Source organism: Amblyomma americanum, unplaced genomic scaffold (genome assembly GCF_052857255.1).
Source record: "Amblyomma americanum isolate KBUSLIRL-KWMA unplaced genomic scaffold, ASM5285725v1 scaffold_12, whole genome shotgun sequence".
In the NCBI taxonomy this organism is placed as follows: domain Eukaryota; kingdom Metazoa; phylum Arthropoda; class Arachnida; order Ixodida; family Ixodidae; genus Amblyomma; species Amblyomma americanum.
The window spans coordinates 1172483-1194630 of record NW_027526484.1 but is presented as its reverse complement, the minus strand read 5'-3'; the positions used below and the strand labels follow the sequence as shown (position 1 = coordinate 1194630).

Below are 22148 nucleotides of genomic sequence, written 5' to 3'. Positions count from 1 at the left end.
ACGAAAAAATGGCACTTGTCGAGCTTCAACTTAAGGCCAACACCACGGAGTTGAGAAAGGACATCCCTGAGGTTGCGAAGGTGCTCTACATCATTCGAGCCAGTGAAATGGATGTCATCGAAATATACTACAACATGTGGCAGCCCCCGGAAAAGGTTCTCCATCTCCCTTTGGAACAACGCTGGTGCCGATGACACACCGAAAGGAAGACGTGTGTACTTCAATAATCCCACGTGCATGGAAATTGTGACATACTTTATGGAGTCTTCGTAAATGAAAACAATTGTAACAGGTTTTTGCTTCTAAACTGTATAAGAGAGCCTTTACAGCAGCCTTAAAAACTAAAAAGTGTCACAAAGTGAGTACAAGCATTCATTTTACATTACACACATTCAGAGCTTGAGGGCTGCCATGAGTGCTTAACTATGCAGCTAAGAAACAAACCGTCGTTGCCCGGTTACTTTTGGCAAATACATTAGAAATATTTCGCAAAAATAATCATTTTTCAAACCAAAATTTGAGAACAGAAAAGGCCACCATTATCAAGTGCTGAAAATAACATAAAAACGTACCACTCGGTCTAAAGAGGGGCTGCTAGGGCCAGCAGTTCGGGGGCATTTCGGAAGCTAACTGCTTCCCATACAAAGCGCAGGGAGGGGACATGCATTCCAAGCATGTACAATTAGCGATGCAAATGCTGATCGCAAGAATTTCCAGCACTGCGTACGGACACACGCAAGCAGAGACCGCCTTTTGTTTCAGATGTCTGCTCTGCTAGCAGAGCCTTTGCAAAAACTGTCTTTTTTGGCTGAAAATGCAATAGGTGATGTGGGTTTTATATTCATTTTGACCCATCCAGGCAAGAAACTCACCAGAACGCTTTGTGAAATAAAGGGGACCGCCGTATGCCGGACAACGTTAGCTGTTTTCGATACTTTGGAAATGCATGCAGCATGAGCATTGGAAGGCAGCAGGCGTGTTCGTGCCTCGATGTCTACCAGTGTTTTAGCAATGTAACTGCTCCTAAAATTTTGAAACACTCTTGTACAGTACCACAGCAGGGCTGCCAATGAGGCTCAAGCCTTATTTCCAGCCACAAGCCTTTCATGCCGTCCGTAATATATTCATGTGATTGGGCACGGCTTGAGGAAGGTTCTCAGTGGTCAATACCTTCATCATGTCCCTGACTGTGCCATTGTGAGGTGCACACCAAATCATCGTGGATTTTCAAATCCGGTGTGTTGACAGTAGTGCGTCGGACAGCGGAGCGTTGCGCGTGCCAGCCCAGCGTTGCGCGTGTGCGTGTGCGAAGGGTGTGCGCGAGGCGACAAAGAGCGTGGCGAGCATGAGGAGTGGAGAGCTGACGTGTCAGAGAACTGAGGTTTACTGTAAAGGAAGGCAGCGCAGTGGAGATCGGGTCATTCAAGTGTGGAAGTGGCGGCTGTCAGACGTTGGGTCCGTGCTGCCGGTGACCTCCCTTGGATCAGCGACACAAGCCTCCTGTGTTCTTTGCAAGTGCGGAGGTGGCAGCCGATGGACTGAGGGTCTGTGTTGCCGAAAGGCACACTTGGATAGCCTGCTTTAAGCCTCTGGCATTTCGTGACACTGTCGATAGGACCTGGCTACGTTTTTCCTGCGGCTGCCAAGCTTTTTGGGCTGTTGACGGGAGACCAGCGGCATCTCCCTGTGTTCCTCTCCGCTCCTACTACCCCTTGGCTCCCTTCTGCCGCTTCCTTTGAGGCATCGCCAGTGACGCGTCGCACTACATCGACCAGTGTTCGCCCTGTCGGCAAGGCATCCCCGCTTCACCTGGGACGCTCAGTACCTGATGAACTCTTTCCTTTTATTCTGTAGTGTTGTACGCATGTTGAGTGTTCGTTTTCTTGTTTTCGTTTCCGTTTCTTATTGGCTCTTTTCCTTCGGCTTCGTTTTTGTTTTGTTTGATCTCTTTGTTCTCTTGTTCGAACTTGCATGTGATAGAGCTCCCCTTCGGAAAGTCGGGGACGCGCTACCAATTCTCGACAATTGGCGTCTGCGACAGGACGAAGCCGTTTAACTTATATTGATGAATTTTTTTTAATAAGGAAACGATGAGCACGCTAAAGGAATTAATTGAATTAGGCAAAGAGTTGGGGTTGAAAGACGCCGAGCTGTGCTCGTGGGTTGCCGCTGAGCAGGAAAAGGAACACGCTACACGAGCAGCCGAAGGCGAGCATGCCAAGGTGCAAGCAGAGGCTGAGGAGCGCAAAGCACAAGCCGAACGTGAGCATGCAGAGTTGCTAGCAGAAGCTGAAGAGCGTAGATTGCAGCTCCAATTAAGGCTCACAGAAGCAGGAGGGGGTAATCAAGAATCCGCACAGGGGCCCTCAGCAGCGGTTAGTCCACACACATTGATCCCGCCTTTCGACGATCGCAGGGATGATTTGGATGCATACCTCTAACGTTTTGAGCGAATCGCAGAAGGGCACAGCTGGCCCAAGGAAAAATGGGCTACAGCACTCAGTATGTCTTTGACTGGGGAAGCTCTCCGTGTGCTCGGTCGACTGTCCCCAGCAGATTCAATGAATTATGATAAGCCAAAACTAGCCTTGCTCCAACATTTTCAGTTTACAGCAGAAGGCTATCGCAAAAGGTTTCTTGAAAGTAAGCCACTTGATAAAGAAACAGGCAAGCAATACGCAGCACGTTTGCTCAGTCTTTTCGATCGATGGGTCGAGATGTCGGGAACGGCCATAACGTACGATGATTTACGTGACTTGATGGTGGCCGAACAGTTCATGAGGAACTGTCATAGTCGTCTGTCAGTTTTCTTTCGAGAAAGAGAGTGCAAGACACTGGACAAAATGGCTGAGGCAGCAGACAACTTTCCAGAGGGCGAGCGGCAAAGAAATTTGTCTTCGTTCAATGAATTGTTCAAGGTGGGCGTCCCGAGGGAAAAGGATGTTCCATCAAAGAGACAGTCAGGGAGGTGCCTCATTTGTAACCGACAGGGACACAAGGCTGCCGACTGTCTGTCTAAGCCAAGGCAGCTTTATTGAGTTTATTGCCGAAAAACAGGGCATGATGTAATTCCTGCTCAAAAAAAGCATAAAAACCAGAAGAAATCGTCCTGTTGTGTTCAGTCAGAGTGTGTTGCATCCGAAACGGTGTCCACAGCTGCAGATAGGCTTGAACAAGCTGAGGATAAGGTGGTGGTCGGACTTGTCCGGAAAAAGCCTGCAGACGCCAAACACATGCCTGTACTAGAGGGTGAGCTCCGAGGCCTACCCGTACATGTTTTACGGGACACGGGGAGCAATACAGTAGTGGTGCAGAGAGCCCTAGTTTCTGACTCAGCTCTCACTGGCTCGACATCTACGGTATTCCTTGTTGATGGCAGTAGTCTGGAAGTTCCCGAGGCAGAAGTCTATATCGCTTTCCCTTATTTCACTGGCACGGCCGTGGTAAAGTGCATGGAGACACCATTATACGATGTTATAATTGGAAATATACCACAGGCCCGTGAGCCGCCAAATCCAGGTATTAATTGGAAGAAATTGGGGTGTGTTGCTAAATTATGTCCTGAAATAGTCAATGACGGGGACGCCAGTAAAAATGGTGAGGGCGAGGGCCGAAAAGTGGTGTTGGCTGGAAAGGAAGTTTCTGGACGAAGGAGAGAAAATACTGCTTTAAGCGTTGGTCCTAGGAGGTTCACCAAGGAAATGTTAGAAGCATAGCAAAGAGACGATGAGTCATTGAAGGCGTGTTCGTTGAAAGTAGGGAACTTGTTCCATGGCAAGCACGGCACTTCGCACTCATGTGCTGTTGAAAAGGTTTGCTGTACCGCCTCTGGCAGAGAGGTTCGACAGGTAGTGCTTCTCCCAAGTCTTGCCGATCACAAGTGTTGAGGCTTGCCCACGATAGCCCGTTGGCAGGGCACCAGGGCATTAAGAAGACTACAGATCGAGTTCTGGAACAATTCTACTGGCTGGGAGTGCAGGAGGAGATTAAGAGGTATGTCAGCTCGTGCGACTCCTGCCAAAGGACGAGCCCGAAAGGCAAAGTAGGGAAAGCTCTATTGGGACTCATGCCTCTTATTGACACTCCATTTGATCGGGCCGCTGCCGATATTGTCACGAAGACGATGACGCTGGCAGTGGCGCGGGACGGAGTGCTCGCGCTAGGGAAGCCGCCATTAAACATCATCTCACTGCCATCATACATCTCGCCTCAATCTTCGGCCGGTCGCCACGTAACATTTGGTGTGAGGTGCGGGGTATCATCCCCTATCCTGGTTTCGGAGCTTCAGTGTCCTGTGTCGACCGTGGTCGTCGGCCATGAATTCCTGATCCGCGTCGGCCGGCCGTGCTCCAGCCTGCCAAGCCCGAACTGACATCGCCGCTCACCCAAGCCCCGTCCCCTGCCTTGATCACAAGATACGACGACATGACGCCGCCGCTGCGACCCGACCCCATGACCCGACCGGCCCGAGACGCTGTCCACACATGAACACACAGCCCCCCTGCCCCTGCCTTTCGGTGCGTCTTAGGGCTTCGGCCGTCGGCTCCTGGCGACCTGCGGCCCGTAAGCTTCATGGACCAGGATTCATTCGCAAATCTCTTTCATCGTGGCGGCCAGCACTTCACCACCATGCCATTTCTATTGTAGCGTCCTGTGAACCTATCACCATCGAGCGCAACTCTTCGTCGATATCTTCTTCGATTCACGATCGGGACGATCGCTCGGCAGCCTCGGGTAGTGTCACGAAGACAATGACGCTGGCAGTGGTGCGGGACGGAGCACTCGCGCTAGGGCAGCCGCCATTAAACACCATCTCACTGCTATCATACATCTCGCCTCACTCTTCAGCGGGTCGCCACGTAACAATATTGCTGGTCCACTGTCGCCCACATCAGTGAAATGGAACAGATATATTCTCACTCATCGATTTTGCCATGCGGTATCCCGAGGCCGTGGCTCTGCCAAAAATAGATTTTAGCAATCGTGGCTGAAGGTTTGGTGAGGATGTTCTAACGTATAGGTTTTCCGAGAGAGATCCTTTGTGACTAGGGCTCCTATTTCACTTCCGAAATGATGAGAGAGCTCAATTATCTCTTGGCGGTGAAACATCTCAGCACGACACCTTACCATCCGATGTGCAATGGGATGGTGGAGAAATTTAACGGCACACTCAAGCAGATGCTGCGGAAGCTAAGTCTAGAGCAGCCCAAAACATGGGATCGTTATATTGCTCCGCTGATGTTCGCATATAGCGAGGTACCACAGGCGAGTCTGGGGCTTTCTCCGCTTAAGTTGATATTTGGAGGACATGTTCGAGGACCGCTCGCAGTTCTCAGAGAGCTCTGGACAAAGGAAGAGCTGGGAGAAGACACGAAGGCAACCTATGAAACGTTCTCGATCTAAGAAAACGTCTCGAGCAAACTGTGAGAGCAGCACATCAAAATCTGTTGAGTGCCCAACATTCTCAGAAAAGATATTAAGATAGGAACAGCAAGAAGCGGCATTTAAGGGTTGGAGATTGTGCCCTCATTCTTTTGCCGAGCAGCCACAATAAACTGGTAATGCAGTGAAGAGGTCCATTCGTGGTTTCTGGCAGTGACGTGGATAATTGGATCAACTTGGGCCACACTAAGAAGCTCTTTCACATCAATATGCTTAAGCGGTACGAAGAGCGTGCGTCCCAAGAGACCGTGCAAGCGTCATCTTTCGTTGTTTAATCGAAGAGGCTGACAGGCTCAGAAAACATAGGCGCTGATTGCATGAGTGGTTTATAATTGCCGGAGAGTGATACCCAATGTATACTATTACTATCCGGTGTTTGCAATTGTTACCTGTGCAAATGTGGCCTGGTAGTGTTTGTGGGTTGTTTTTCTTCTTTCGTTCTCCGGTTATGTGTTGCTCAGTGTGTACATATTCACCTTTATGGTATACACATGTGTAAAGTTTGTGTCTGATATTTTGTACTATTTTTATTTTCCCTTTTGTCACATGCATAATGTTTGACCCTCTGTGTATAAGGTTTGACATGTTCCCTCTGTGCGCGTTTCCATGTGCCTCCATGTGTCCTGTGTAAAGTCCGGTGACTACGGCGGCGTCTAACTTGACAGTTTATCACGTGAACATTACTGTTCGTGCATCAACTGCTTCCCACGTAAACATTCGTGTTGTGTGCACCGATGGCAGTTTTTTCTGCGACAAAACTTTTTCGAAGGGTGGGCATATGTCAGGTGCACACCAAATCATCGTGGATTTTCGAATGCAGTGCGTCGACAGTGGTCCGTCGGACAGCGGAGTGCTGCGTGTGCCAGCCCAGCGTTGCGCATGTGCGCATGCAAAGGGTGTGCACGAGGCGACGGCAACAAAGAGCGCGGCGAGCACGAGGAGCGGAGAGCTAACATGTCAGAGAGCCAAGGTGTAAAGGAAGGCAACGCAGTAGAGATCAGATCATTCAAGCGTGGAGGTGGCAGCCGTCGGACGTTGGGTCCATGCTGCCGGTGACCTCTCTTGGATCACAGACGCAAGCCTCCTGCATTCTTTGCAAGTGTGGAGGTGGCAGCCGATGGTCTGAGAGTCCGTGTTGCCAAAAGGCAGTCTTGGATAACCTGCTTTAAGCCTCTGGCATTTTGTGACACTGTCGACGGGACCTGGCTATGCTTTTCCTGCAGCTGCCAAGTTCTTCGGGCTGTTGACGGGAGACCAGCGGCGTCTCCCTGTGTTCCTCTCCGCTCCTACTACCACCTGGCCCCCTTCCGCCGCTTCCTTTGTCGCATTGCCAGCAGCGTCGCACTACATTGACCGCGTTCGCCCTGTCTGCAAGGTATCCCCGCTTCACCTGGGACGCTCACTACCTGGTGAACTCTTTCCTTTTATTCTGTAGTGCTGTACGCGTGTTGAGTGTGTGTTTTCTTGTTTTCATTTCCATTTCTTATTGGCCTTTTTCCTTTAAAGAATAAATACGGCTTCGTTTTGTTTCGTTTGATTTCTTTGTTCTCTTGTCCAAACCAACACGCGATAGCGTTGCCGTTCGGAAAGTCGGGGACGCGCTACCAATTCAGCCATACGCTACCAGGTGCACGCATCGCCTGTTATAGAGCTTTTTCAACACCAGTGCTGATTCTCTAAGTGTAGAACATTCTTACAGTTATTTTTATGATGCACCCAACATATTGAGAGGCATTCTAGGCAAAGTAAAATTTAGTTGCAAATGGCCCTTGAGCTCTGCCTTAAGGACATGACACGATAGCGCTAATGGATCCCATCAATGGCCTGAGGTCCTCTTTCTACACCAGTTCGCTAACATGGGCCCTACATATTCTTTTCTTTCTCCAACACAATGCTTTATCACTCACCCCATCTCAGCACTGTCATTCCAAGTCTTCTTCTGCTTCACACCCTTCATAATCAAAACGCATTCCTTAAGTGCCATCTCTTGGAGCTGCGAAGTACTCCGCCGCATGCCGGTGCCACTACAATACATTAAGCGGCTGTCGGCTGTTCATACGCAAAAAGGCTTTGTTAGTTGGCAACATTAACTGGCGATGCTAATTGGTAACCTTAATTAACTGGATGTTTTTGCCTGCTGTGCAGCCTACTCTGCAGTGCAAGGTGCTCACACAAGACCTCCTTTTATCACACTCAAAGCTCCTCCATGGCAGGGTAGCATGCCCGGCTCAAGACGAAAGGGGCATCGCTTTGAGTACCAGCTCAGCCATTTTTCTTTTCAGCATAACTGTTTTTCTTTCCTCACAGGCTACATGCAACGGTGGTGGAATGATGTCGCAATCCTGTAGACCAATGAGGAATTTCATTGTAGCCCCAAGGTCTTCACTGGACATTTGCTCTAACGCTACCACGTTATTGCATCCAATGCATGAGAAGAACGCCCTCTGCCTTGAGTGGACAGCAACCAGCAAGCTTCTAGAGACATATTTCATCCAGTGCAACTCTTGTAACATGACACAAGCTCACCGGTGCAGCGTAGCTGTTTGCGCTTGTTCCTCACGAAGCAGCTCTATGAACCTCGGAATAGCATTCTGCACAGGAACAAAAAAAGGGGGGTAAGTGTACAAAATCCCTGAACATGCCCCAGCGTTCCTATTTTTTTTTCTTTCAAAATGTTTAGCCTCAGTGTAGTTGGTTTCCACTTCCACACAGATCTGGCAGCGAACACAATGCGAAAGTGCATGAATAGACCATATACATGGAGGCGACGCGATAGCGGAAAGCAGCGCTATCCCATCGGATATGTGCTGCTCGCCTCTCTAAGCTTTGTGACGTATGGCTTCTACTTTCTGCAGCCTCACACGCATTCGCCGCATAAAAAGAAGTAAAAGCTCACCTTGCAGAACTCCACTTCACCCTCGACTTGCTCCCACTGTTGTTTCATTTCCTTCAACTCCATTTTGACCTTGGTGGATTGCTGCAAAGCAGGTGCAAAGAGCACAACCCACATCAGCTCTCTTCAGATAGCAAATACAACATTCTACTCTACACCAAAACTTTCGCTCTGCAACCTAGAGATTGCAGCAAGCTTGGAGAGTAAAATATGATTGGCAGAAGCATAGTGGTAAGCATGCTACCACCAATCACGCGCTACTTAGCTAAAAATGGCTAAATAAGACTACAACAGTCCATTAGCACCAGGCTCGCTACCTCCATTTTTGCCATCTCCCTTTATGAGCCACAGCTGCGCCCACAGTGTAGCTGCATGGTATGCCGGAGATGGCTTGTAAAAGCTTGCCTGCCAAGTGTGTGCCTGCTGAGCCCGTACATGCCAACACTGTAACATGTGGTAGTTCTTTGAGAACATGATTTACCATGCTTTGCTGCAGGTGCGAGTGCCTCTGCTCATTCACTCTGAATTCCAACACTCACTCATACCTACTTTTGCCCTAAACCGTCAACAGTTCCTGTGATGGTATCAGCCGTTGCTCATATGATCCCTGGAGCTGGGATGCTGGCAACCTGCTTGCCTCATATGAACCTCACCCTTTTGTCCATGCCTGCCAGGGTACTTTGATTTGAAACAAGGCTACAATGCCAGGCTAGAGTATCAAACAGTTTCATGCTTCAAAGATACGAAAATGCTGCTTTCCGCACAGATATTTTGGTGCTGCCAAGTTGAGCCCCTGATGGTGGCTCAGCGGTTAGGGCACAGTCGGTTGCAGAGATGGCTTGGGGACAAACACACAGGGATATCTGATTTTCCAACCAGCTTAAGAGACCTTTTTGTTGGGCTAGTTGGCAATTGACCATTGTAATTTAAAGGCACCAAAACCACACACACACACACACGAGAGAAGAGAATGGGACAGGTGCTCTATCCCGTTCTCTTCTCTCGTGTGTGTGTGTGGTTTTGGTGCCTTTAAATTACAATTTCCAGCCAGTTATCGTCATCACTCCAATGCACGTGGGTGTGGTGCATCCCACGAAACACATAACTTCTATAGAACGTCTTCAAACAACTCCAAACATCTAGCAACGTCTAACTCGTGATTGAAACGTTTAAAAAACATCTCAGCATTGGAGGTTTATCCACAAACGTTTTAAAAACATACTGACAAAAGAGGTTTATTCACACACGTTTTAAAAACTTCTCTAAATATATGTTTTCCATGCAATGTTTTAAAAATTTCTGTGACGAGAAGTTTACTCGGGAATGTTTTAGTGAAGTTGTTTAACAGCAATTTGTTCCAAACATATCTTTGCATATATGTCCAAGTACTTGGCATACACAGTCGGTAGATATGAACTAACGCCACGCAGAACCTAAGTCCAATCATATGCATTTTTATGCGTCTTTTATTTTGGTGATTAGTGATGACTGAGCTAGTCATGTACATGACTCAGCGCCAATTAACATAGGATAATTCCGCACAGCCGTTAAGGCAGCAGGAATGTCCACGCAACGAACGTTGCAAATAGCATTCTTCTTCGAAGTCAGTATATAATAAGAGTAATAAGAGCAATATAGAATGTGCGTTGGACATACCGTACATAGTAGAGCGCGAGACAATTTCTCGACTATGCTGGTTTCAAGCTCCACGCACACCGCTGGCAGAAACTAATGAACTGATGAAACTATGGCAGAGACTGATGAAGTAGGTTTTCTTGCCTCATTCGCATGTGTATTTATGCTGCAAAGGGCAGCTGCCCACCCTTTGCAGTTCGAGCTATACTGCAGATATCTGAGCAAACAAAATCAGCAGCTCTAAATAAAGCATGAGTACTAAACCTAATGAAATTCCACTAGTTGATTTTAGAGGGTTCTAAATATATAGCATACTGATCTGGTGTCTACAGGCTTCATATAAGCAGCCATTTGCAAAAAATAAAAATGTCTAAATATGTTCTTAACGAGTTCTTGCGAAGAAGTTTTCTAGATCTTTTTTAGCGGAGCACTAGCAGGCATATAAAACCTCTTTTTTCCTCATTGTCTACAGACCATCTGAAAATAGATTTCTTCTAAACATTTCCATATACCTTTGTAGACGTTTGTTATATGTTGCGTAGCCCTCCTTGTGTTTTGTGGGATGTCTGTTCTATCATTTTTTTTTTCACCTCCTGATTCTTTCAACCTGCTATCAACATGAGGCAGTGATAGTGGCCCTTATATATTGCTGTCTAAAGGCTCATGCACTTTCATTTCTTTTGCTTTTTCCAACCTCGGTGGTCGTTCTAATGCAGGCGAAATGCAAAATACCACATGCCCCATTCCGAAGCCCTCAAACATAGCCCCCCCCTTCTTTCTTTCTTGTTCAACTCTTTTTTTCGTCCCTTCGAGAGATGACACAGCTGCTGCACCCGTAAGCTTTCACCCGCTCTGGTTGATCACACAGAGTTGCATGTTATGATAAGTGCCCAATATGTTTTAAACAAGAGTCAATACCTTCATTCTTAGAAGAGTTAATCGATGTAGGCATCTGCCTCATACTCTGAGTTCGCAGAAAGTGGCAGGCTTTGGTATTCGGTGTGTGGAATGGGGATGCACGATCATAAGACGCCACCAATGTGGTTCAAAATGCCTTTGAAATGCTCAGTGCACATCTGTGCATCCGTTATGGTTTATGGGGGTTTAACGTCCCGAAGCAGCTCAGGCTATGGGGGCACCATAGTGAAGGGCTCTGGAAATGTCAACCACTGCCATTACAAGTGCACAGGACTCTAGAATTTCGTCTCCATCGAAATTTGACTGCCGCGGCCCGGATCAAACCAATGTCTTTCGGGTCAACAGACGAGCACCATAACCACTGAGCCACTGCGGCGGGTGTGTGTACCCGTTATAAGTAGTTACTAGCTAAGATGTGATAGCAGTATGTCTGATAACGAGTGGTCTCGTGGACTGCACCTTTGAGGGAAGAGATTAAAGGAGCAAGATGGAGTAAAAATAACCTTTGCGTTTTCTCTCACCAAGATTCACAAATAATGCGGCATAAGGTAAGCCTGCTCAATTATTTTTTTTTCGCATGCAATATTGTGCAAGATACCTTCACAAGAAATTTCTGCATCAGTAGACATAAGCGAAGCAAAGAACTGCCAATTTCTTTTTATTTCGTTAGCATTTGAACACCCATGTTGAAAAAGTCTGTCCAAAACCCGGGCTGGCAAGTGGAAAAGCAGAGAGGGCAGTCCTTTCCACTTCAAAGAGAGGGAAAGTGAGAGAAGGAAGACTATAAGAGAGGGTGGGTGGCAAGAGTTGCAGGTGGCAAAGTGAAAGGGGGAATCTCCCTCTTGGGGAGAGGAGGGAGAGGGAAGACAGGGTGAGAAGGGACAGGTAGGGAAGAGTGACAAAATGGGGAACAGTGAGGGAGAGAGGTGTGTCCCACAGCGACTGTTGGATTGGATTGGGGGCAGTGGAGTGTGTGTGCGGAACGTCACATGGTGATTGACGGACTGAATCACGTCACCCATTCACACAGCATGAACCCACCAGCGGCAGCTACGTCCAGGGCAGGGAACACTAATGCTAACATGTACTTCACTGCATCAATCGCACTGATCATCTATAACTGTTTTTTTTTGCTAGCCCTTGTTTTGTTTTCCAGCTATGAACGTTTGTGCCTTCCAGTAAAAATTTAATTGTGAGACAAGCACTTGCGCAGTCATTTTCCTTTCATGCTCGTCTTTGTAATGTGAAAGCATTATGTCCAGAGTTTCCTGTTAGCAAAATTTTCTCTGCACGATTACATCGCTCTCTGAAGATAAATGTGCAAAAGTTTGGTTATGTTAGTGTGTGATGAGATCCTGCTGTGGGAAAAATTTTGTCAATGTGGTGCAATTAATTAATTAAATGCGAGAATTACACTTTGACGTCACAACAGCCACGGACGTCAACATAGCTTCTCTGCACGATTGTGCCGTTCTATAAAGATATATGTGCAAAAGTTTGGTTGCGTTAGTGCATGATGAGATCTTGCTGTGGAAAAAATTTGGTTGATGAATTGTAATTAGTTAATTAATTAAATGCACAAATTACACTTTGAAATCATGATAGCCATTTTTATATCCAGTGTTTCGTGTCAGCAAAACTTTCTCCGCATTATTACATCGTTCTGTGAAGATAAATGTGCAAAAGTTTGATTGTGTTAGTGCGTGATGAGATCTTGCTGTGGGAAACATTTGGTTGATGAATTGTAATTGCTTAATTATTTAAACAAAAAAAATTACATTTTTAAATCACGATAGCCTGTGTTTATGTCCCGTGTTTTGCGTCATCAAAACTTTCTCTGCATTATTATATCATTCTGTGAAGATAAATGTGCAAAAGTTTGATTGTGTTAGTGCGTGATTAGATCTTGCTGTGGGAAACATTTGGTTATTTTTTGATGAATTGTAATTGCTTAATTGTAATTACACTTCGACAACACAATAGCAACGGACGTTGACATAGCACCTGGATGTCAAAACAGCCATAGACGTCAACATAGCACCTGGACGTGAACCGTAAAATAAATGAAGTAAAAAACATAATAAAGAATAGAAAATTTTAAACATAATTGAATTTAAAACGAAAATATAATAAAAATAATATAAATAAAAATAAATCACGTACTGATGTCGCAGAAAAAACCCACGTTCTAGAAAGTTCCATGCTTTCGCATTCTTCCATGTAAGCAGACTTAAGTGCCCCGGTAATTACTTGTGTTTATTCCAAAGATGTCCATAGTTCCTCGCTACGCAGGTGCAGTATGAGAACTGATACGCAGAATATGTCGGTGAAAAAGCATTATGCAATGTTGTGCAACACACACTTGTTTGAGCAGAGTGTTGTGTGGCAATACATCACTCACCAGATATGTACAAGCACCATCAACCAGGCAAAACAGGTAGCAGCAGGCTTTATACTGAAATGACTCAAACACCTCGACGGTCCTACGCGGACCTACCTACCTGTACAGCGAGCCGCTGTTTGTCCGAGGTAGCTTTCACCTGCTGCTCTTGCTGGACCCCATCCATGCGCAGCCGCTTAGCTGTGCCTTCATATTTGATGATCGCCTTCTCCAGAGGCGCACACTCTGCAAGTCCGAACAAGAGTACACCCGCATCCCTTGTGCATTTGTGCAAAGAAAAGACTCCGTTTCCCAGCTGCACAAAAGCAACAATTGCCTGCCAGTGCTCCTACCAGTCATGACATCCACAAGCAGCTTTACACAAATGAAGCTGCAGAACCACAAAAAATGCCCGTGGTATTTGAGATTGAAATTGTGCTTCTAAGATCAATGTGAATGTTTTATAGTTACCTGTACAATAAATTAACTCAGCCGGTGAATAATGGTGGCAGACAAAAAGAAAACAGGATTCGAGAAAGACATGCATACATAATATATATATATACACACACACACATTTATAGACCATACTTTTTTTTACTTTTCAGACATACTCGCATTTAAGCAGCAATTTTCTCCCAGTCATTTTCTCCCAGTCAATTTTCTCCCAGTCAGGGAACGAGCCGAAGGGAGCGGTTGTGTGTCGCTGAGTTTTAGACTACTGGCAAGCCAGGCAGGCACGGGCCCAGGTGCGCACGTCCTTGTTGATGCCAGGCCAGGCGTAACGTTTTGTGAGAAGGTGCTGCATGGCGCGAATTCCGGGATGGGACAGGCCACGGAGGGCGTCGAAGACAAGACAACGAAAGGCAGAGGGCACCAAAGGGCACAGAGTGCTGGCCTAAGTGTCGCAGATGATGGGGACAGGGCACGAAGAGAGGAGAATTTCACGGAAAACCGGCGAACGTGGGTTCCTGCGAAGGTCCATAACTTCCGTGTCATGTTGCTGCACTTTTGCAAGGGCGGCAAAGTCGAGGTTCAGTGGTGGAGCAGCGGAGGCGAGGGAAGCAGTAACACGTGACAGAGCATCCGCCGGGGCATTGTGAAGACCTTGCACATGTCTGATGTCGGTCGTGAGTTCTGCCACGTACCAAAGGTGACTAATTTCACGGGGCGAGAATTTACCGCTCCCCAATTTGATGGCAAAAATAAGTGGTTTGTGGTCGGTGGTGATGTGGAATTGCCGACCTTCAAGGAAGTGCTTGAAATGCCGCACGGACATATACATGGCAAAAAGTTCACGGCGGAAAGTACTGTAGCAGCTTTCGGCAGCGGAAAACTTGCGGGAGAAAAAAGATAGAGGCCTCCAAGAACCATCCACGAGTTGGTGGAGCACGGCTCCAACACCGGAGTCGGAGGCGTAGGGGTGCATCAGGGCGCGGATGAGCAAGGAGAGCGAAATCGGATAGTTTCGTAATCAAGGGTTCGACAGAATCCTGTCTGGCGAGGGGGAAGCATACTGGAAGCACAAGAAACATACACTCGCCAAAGAAAAATATTTAACACATGACGTTTCGAGACCCATACGGGTCCCTTGTTCACAAAGAGGATGGGCGGAATGGGCCGCTACTTATAAGCGGACTTGACTGCACAGTGAGTGGGCGTAGATATCGGGGAGATTCCCTCTCGTCCTGTTGATAGCATTCTTGGTCGTCTGTATGTAAAATGATTCGAGAAGTAATCGTGAAGATAAAGGTTTCTTCGTGTCCAAGATTGTGGCGTTCTCCCAGTCAATGGTGTGCTGCATCATTTGGGCATGCTCTGCAAGTGCGTTGGAGGAAGTGCGACCTTTCTTGGCGTCATTCTTGTGTTCCCTTATTCTTCTTTTAAAATCACCTGACTCGCTAATGTATGATGCATCGCAATCCTTGCAGGGGATCTTGTATACAACGCCGGGGTAACATGTGCGCTCTAGGCGGTCCTTCACGTGACACAGCTGCTGTTTCAGCTTGCTGGACAGTACGTGCGCAATTCGAACGCCGTATTTGGCAAATATTCGCGCCAGAGCCTCACTTGTACCCCGGGAATACGGGACAGTCGCGCGTTTCTGTTGCCCAACAAACTGGGGCTGAGCAGGTTCCTTACAGCGGCGTTCTTGTCTAGCATCTGACGGGGGTAGCCATTATTTTAAGGTCGACGCGAACTTTCTGCTGCTCGGAAGAGAGAAGGCCAGGACTAGAACATAGACGACCAGCTCGCTTGAACAGAGCGGACATGACGGAGCATTTGTGGCCTATGGGATGGGCAGATATAAAATCGAGGTACTTGCCGGTATGTGTGGGCTTTCGGTATACGGTAGTGGCGAGCCCATCGGGAGTGCGGAGAACGAGAACATCGAGAAAAGCAATACTTCCGGCGGCTTCTTTGCTTTGGCGGTCTGGAAAAAATCCAGAGCAGCTGAAGACCATGTCAGCTGTGTGGAGTTTGTTTTCTTGTCTTGAAGCATGTCCATCAGTGGTTTGAGGAGTGCAGCACAGTGAGGGATGAAATGGCGGTAAAAATTGATAAGGCCAAGAAATTCACGGAGCTTGCGGATTGAGGCAGGCTGAGGAAAGTCTTGAATGGCCTGGACTTTTGATGGGAGAGGCCGGATGCCGGAGCTGTTGACACGGTGGCCAAGGAAGTCGAGCTCCGACTTGCCGAATTCACATTTTGCTCTGTTGATGATCAGGCCGTAATTAGAGAGACGTTGAAGAAGAAGCTGCTGGAGGTGTAGCAAGTGCTGCTCCGTATCGTGCTGAATATGAGAAGGTCATCGATGTAGGCCATGCAGAAAGCTAGACACCTTGTAACTCTGTCCACGAAGCGTTTAAATGTCTGGCCAGAGTTACAGAGGCCAAATGGCATGCGGAGGTATTCGAAGAGGCCGAATGGTGCGATGATTGCAGTTTTGGGTACATCGGATGGTTGGTTCTACAGGGATTTGGTGGTAGGCCTTGGTGAGATCGATTTCAGAAGAAATTGTAGCGTCATGCAGAGCGGTGGTAAAATCCGCGATGCGAGGTAAGGGATAACGGTCTGGAATGGTAGTGTTGTTGAGGGCGCGTAATCACCACAGGGACGCCAGTCTCCTGGGGATTTGTTCGGTACCATGTGTATGTGTAGAGAGGACACCCAAGGGCTAGATGAAGGTCGGATAATGCCGAGCTCAAGCATGTGTTCAAACTCGTTGCGGGTGATCTGTTAACGGTCTGGAGCAAGGCGACAGGCGAGCATGCGTGGTCGGACCAGTGGTCACAATGTGATGCGTGACCTGGTGTTTGACGAGCAGTAAGAAGTTGGAAGGACGGAGCAGAGGAGGGTATTACGCAGCAGCAGCGTAAGAAGGGTGCAGTCTCTGTGCTGTCCCTTCGCCTTCCCTAGTTCTCGCCGGCCAATCCTCAACTCTGGCTCACTCAAGTCAAAAGCTAGTTTGCTATTGGCCGCATCACCACCCAAGCGCAGAAGTTTCATCACGCCGCTGCATCGCTACCACCTGAGATTGCCGCTGAAGTCTGCGACCTCCTTATAGTTCCGCCCGCCTCAGCCCCATTTGACACGCTGGCTGCTGAGCTCAAGTGAACAGCCGTCTCGGAACATCGCCGCCTGCAGCAGCTCATCTCCTCCGAAGAACTGGGGGACTGCAAACCAACACAGTTGCTGCGGCGACTCCAGCAGCTCCTGGGCGACAAGGCTGCCACCTTCAACCAAGCCTTCCTGCGTGAGTTTTTCTTTCAGCGCTTGCCGTTATCGGTATGCTTTGGAGAAGCACGCTGAGCTGGCGGCATCCAACATGGACGTTTCCTACTCCAACATTTCTCTCGGCGCAGTGTCCCAGCCTCCCACCCCACCATCATCTCTTCCCTCCCGCGTGGACCTTCAGAGCCTTCATGACGGCTTCCATGCCCAGATCACACGTCTCTCCGATCAAATCACCGCACTGTCGACCTCCTGCTCTCTTTCGCCTTCCCGCCACCAGGCCTCACCTTGCCGACGTAGTGCTGCCCCACCTCTTCAAACCAGTAAGTGCTGGTATCATCGCACCTTTGGTGCAGCAGCGCGTCAGTGTACCGCTCCCTGTCGCTTCCAGGGAAACTTCCCACGACACAACTAGAAGCGGCAAGTGGTGTCACCCCGGACAACAGCCGCTTATCATCTTCGATGGCTGGTGCTGCTCCTGCTGCATAAAGCCGCTGCTGCTGCTACATATTTTCTAACTAGTGCCAGCTGATTTTGAAAGGAAGGCAAGCTAAAAATAGGATAATTTTCAATCTGCCTTCAACTGTAGCAGCAATGGTACTCGTCTATGAACAGTGCCGCATAGACTGCGCTGAGGCAGAGCTTCGTGGGCCAGGTAAATACAGCCCACACCTACAAACGCCAGAATCTTCCTATCAGCGACATCAGAACACATTAGTATTTTCAACCCCAGATTGTAGGGATAACAAAAATGGCCTGGCTTGTGTGTTCCTCAATGAATCACTCTATTAATCAATTGGTAAATCAATCAATCAATAGTTACATGGACAAGAGAAAACACATTTGTTGCAACTATAGTCGCTTTGTACATTTGTTACAAATGTGGTAGACTGTCCTGCGATAAACAGGAAAAAAAAGAAAGACACATACCTTGCCTCGATGAAGCCTCCAACTGCTCAATCATATTGCTGCAAGAAAAGTGTACAGTGTTAAGAACCGAGGTCTTTTTAAGTGCCATGAGCAGACTTACTGTCTTTTAATGACCTTCCTCTTGAAGTCCTTATACTCCTGCAGCAGGAAAAAAAACAAAAGATTATTGGGTGTGTGATTATCATTATACGATGATAATATAATAGCATTAATTCTTCTTGCTTGAAGAGCTAAGGTTGTTGGCTTAGTGCATTAATCAGCGAAAGCTGTTTGGAATAGGCTGACTGGCCCACCGCCTTCCATGGTAACTACCAACCGGTTGTTCCCGTGGCAACCACCCTCAGGTTGCGCATTCCTCCATCCACATCAGAACCTTCTTCGTCCGTGGTAGCTGCCCTCTGGGTTCTTCTTGTGGCAGCCGCCTTCCAGCCTTTCCCTCCTCTCTATAAGTGAAGATATTATTTCCCTCTCCACTTTAGCACCTGTCATTTGTGGCAGGTGGTCCCTCCTCTACAAGTGGAGAGGAGATTTTCGTCTCTGCTTTAGCACCTGCCAAATGTGGCAGATTGTCCCTCCTCTACATGTAGAGAGATTATTTTCCTTTCCACTTTAGCCCCTGCCAACTGTGGCAGGTGGTCCCTCATCTACAAGTGGAGGGGATTTTCTTGTCTCTGCTTTAGCACCTGCCAAATGTGGCAGGTTGTCCCTCCTCTACAAGTAGAGAGATTATTTTCCTCTCCACTTTAGTCCCTGCCAACCAAGGCAGGTGGTCCCTCCTCTATAAGTGGAGAGGGCGATTTTCCTGTCTTCACTTTAGCAGCTGCCAACTATGACAGGTGGTGTTCACAACAATACAATGCTGGACCTGCCTATGATGTGTAATTAGACTTCTAATCACATGAGACACATATGACAAAAAAAAATGTGACTTAAGTGCTACCTGACTGTCACATAAGACACATATGAGAAAAAGAAATGTGACACAAGTGTTTCTTGACTGCCTTAAATCTGTAGAGCTCTTGCACCAGCCAGCGCCAAGAGCTGATAGGAGAACAGATGAACAAGTAAATATAATACGGCAGTTTCTGCATGCTTCAAGTGGCCTCATTACAACCACCACTTGTGTTGAAAGTGACACAGAAACAAAATTCAATTACAAGTTATTTATCAGGTGTAAGCGAATTCAACAAGGCAATTTAAGTTTACTAACTTCTTGTGCATCATTACAAAAAATGAATGTGCAACTAGAATTTGGTGCAAGCCTTTAATTAATGGGTCACAAGCTCCATGTGACCCATCGGTCATTTGACTGAAGGCAACGGCCACGTGACCTTGCTATGTGAAGATGTCATGTCATGCTGACAACAAACATGATATCTCAAACAAGTCTGACAAAAACAGCTGACATTGCAAGCCTTGTGCACATACTATTTTTCTCTAGACACTATAATGTAAGTAATCTAGTTTTCAGAGCTAACCAAATGTTGGCTAGTGTGGCACCATTCCTCTTAAACTGCCAAAGACAGAGGTCACGCACATGATATTATCATGTCCTCAATCAGAATATCATAGACAAACATAGAAAGCTGAAGGCCTGGTACGCTATAAATGGCCATTTAAAAGTGATATTTTACTTTCGTTTCTTGCCAACTCAACATAATCCCCTCTGGCACAAGACGCCACGGTGGCTCAGTGGTTATGGTGCTTGGCTGCTGACCCAAAAGACACAGGTACGATCCCGGTCGTAGTGGTCGCATTTCGATGGAGGCGAAATGCTAGAGGCCCGTGTACTTAGCGATGTCTGTGCACGTCAAAGAATCCCAGGTGGTCAAAATTACCTGCAGCCCTCCGCAACGGCGTCCCTCATAACCCAAGCTGCTTTGGGACGCTAAACCCCATGAAACACATAACGCCATAAACAGTCAGCTTCTCAAGGAGCTGTGATATTATCATCGAAATCATATATTTGAATGTTGGAATATCCTTAACCAACATTTGCATGAAAAAAATGTGTCCTAGCAGGAAGTAAAATACCCTGTTAAGCCAATCACATGATGCAATACCATTAAATCTAATGAACTGGCACCAAATGTTCATTGTTGGAATTGTCTTAACCAACATTAGCATGAAAAGAAATGGATTTTAAAAATGCGTTTTAACAGGAAGTAAAACACCCTGTTAAGCTAATCACATGATGCAATATGGTTAAATCTAACGAACTCGCACCAAATGCTCACTGCAAATTCCTTGCCACCAAAACAAGTTTGATGCAGTGTTCACCTCAATAGTGTAACATGCCAGCAGAAGGAAAACATAAACAGATGAGAATTTTAAAAAACGAAGCAAGATGGCATGCCCAGGCCTGCCTGCATTGTAGTGCTATAACGCCTCTTCATATGCATACGCAACTGAATGCCAGTACACGTGCGCTCAATCAACCATGTGCAGGCTATTTCACACTTAGAGGGAAACTGGGAGTGCGTGCCGCCATGGTTCCAGTAGTGCTGCCGGCGAGAGGCAGCGAGAATTGGCACCTCAGGGCACATGTGCAGAAATAACAGCAGGCAGTGCTTGTTTTGCGCATGCATCTTTGTCGCCGTTTCTCCTCCTCTATCGGGGCAAGCACTTCGCATAACGCGGCTGCCATGCACTCCCAGTTTCCCTCTAAGTGTGAAACAGCCTGTACGTCCATTAGACTGCAACCTCTGCATCATAAATGCCTTGATGTTTCACAGGCAATGAAACTGAGCATTAAAAGCGCATATACATTAGGATATGTCTCGTAGGTATGTGAATCTCGATGATACCGTTATGGCTGATATTTATTTTAATTACTTATTTATTTATACAAAATACCCCTAGGGGCCCTCAGTTCGAGGGTATTACATTGGAGGGGTACAGGCATGTAATCAAAAGTTAACAAATAAACCACAATTTCAAGAGAGTAAAGCTGACAGCTGAAGTGCATTGCGTACAAAGTGCAAAATTTTGGGCGCTCTGAACACTCTCCCGCGCCGCTGTATGGATGACACAAACGCGGAGCCGCGACCATACACGTAGGTACCAAGTGCTGCCCTGGCACTACAAATGACACGACCGCCTGTTGCGTAGTACATACCGTGAGCACAGAGCAGTAGTGCGCGACTCACACATTAGGGGACGCCGCGATGCCCTCAGCTCCATGCAGTGAACGCGCAGCGCGCCTACGCACCCTCGCGGAAGTGGTCTGCACATGCGCGCACCTACGTGCCCTCGCGTAGGCAGTCTGTGCATGCGCGTGCCTACGTGACCTCACGAGGGCGGTATGCGCACGCGCTCGCCAAGAGGTGCGAGCGCATGCCGACTGCGGCCAAAATCTGTATCTGACTAAAAGCCGTTATTTCTATGTGCCTTCTCCGAAGATGCTGATCTACTCCACGCGGATAAACAACCCTCGCCATCCCCGCAAGAAGGTTCAACATTGCACTTGACAGTTAACGCGAATGGCCTGAGAACTCAGAACGAGACACTTGAAAGACTCAAAGACTGGAGCGGAAAATCGCTCACTTCTCACGCCAAAAGCGGATGAACCTTAAAGCAAAAACAGCATTTCGTGCTTTCCTTGTCGCCACTGCAACTAGTGCATTCCGTGTATATGCTTAGCGAACCTGGCAGTAAACGCATGATAAAACGCCTGGGAACCTATAGTTTCAGATTCTGATTAGGGCCAAGTACTCGAAACAAGAGTGTAACTCGACCGCAAGGGCATTATTTTGCACCGTTGGAGGTAAGCTAAAATAATTCTTTGAGGATTCCTTGCCCTGCCTGCGAATGAATATATTATACTGAAAGCCCAGCTAACATTTTATGATTGATATATTGTGTTCACCAGAGTGTGTTCGCCAGCGAAGATGGAGACCTACGGTCGGTAACGAAAATTAACCGGATGCGTGCTTCAGGAACAATCAAATTTGTTTTTACGTTGCCTCGTGACCCAGTCGCCTGTGTCCCCAACTTGCAGCGATTTCAGGAGACTGGCCTGCCTAATGGCGCCACAATATTTTTTTTTGTTTCGCGCACCCACTTCTCATAAACTTTTTCTGTCGGCCTTTGATCCCTCTATGTCGATGCCACAGGTGCAGACTCACATGCGCGCTACACGGGCCTCCGAAGCTGTATATTATACTGCCAGAACCGATGAAACTTGGCGCTTAGTTTTCTGAAAAGGACGTTTCG

The 22148-nt window shown here is 47.4% G+C and overlaps 1 protein-coding gene across 1 annotated transcript in view; it reads right to left on the bottom strand.

Moving 5' to 3' along the window:
- Nucleotides 1-18066, bottom strand: part of LOC144111878 (uncharacterized) — a 137961-nt gene extending 119895 nt beyond the window's left edge. The window contains exons 1-5 of the mRNA XM_077644906.1: nt 18034-18066; nt 17934-17971; nt 13390-13514; nt 8339-8419; nt 7969-8033 (exon numbers count right to left, since the gene is read on the bottom strand). Of these exons, the coding sequence (XP_077501032.1) occupies nt 7969-8033; nt 8339-8419; nt 13390-13514; nt 17934-17967 (305 nt within the window). The 5' untranslated portion in view covers nt 17968-17971; nt 18034-18066. The remainder of the gene's footprint in view (nt 1-7968; nt 8034-8338; nt 8420-13389; nt 13515-17933; nt 17972-18033) is intronic.
- Nucleotides 18067-22148: the final 4082 nt, after the last annotated feature.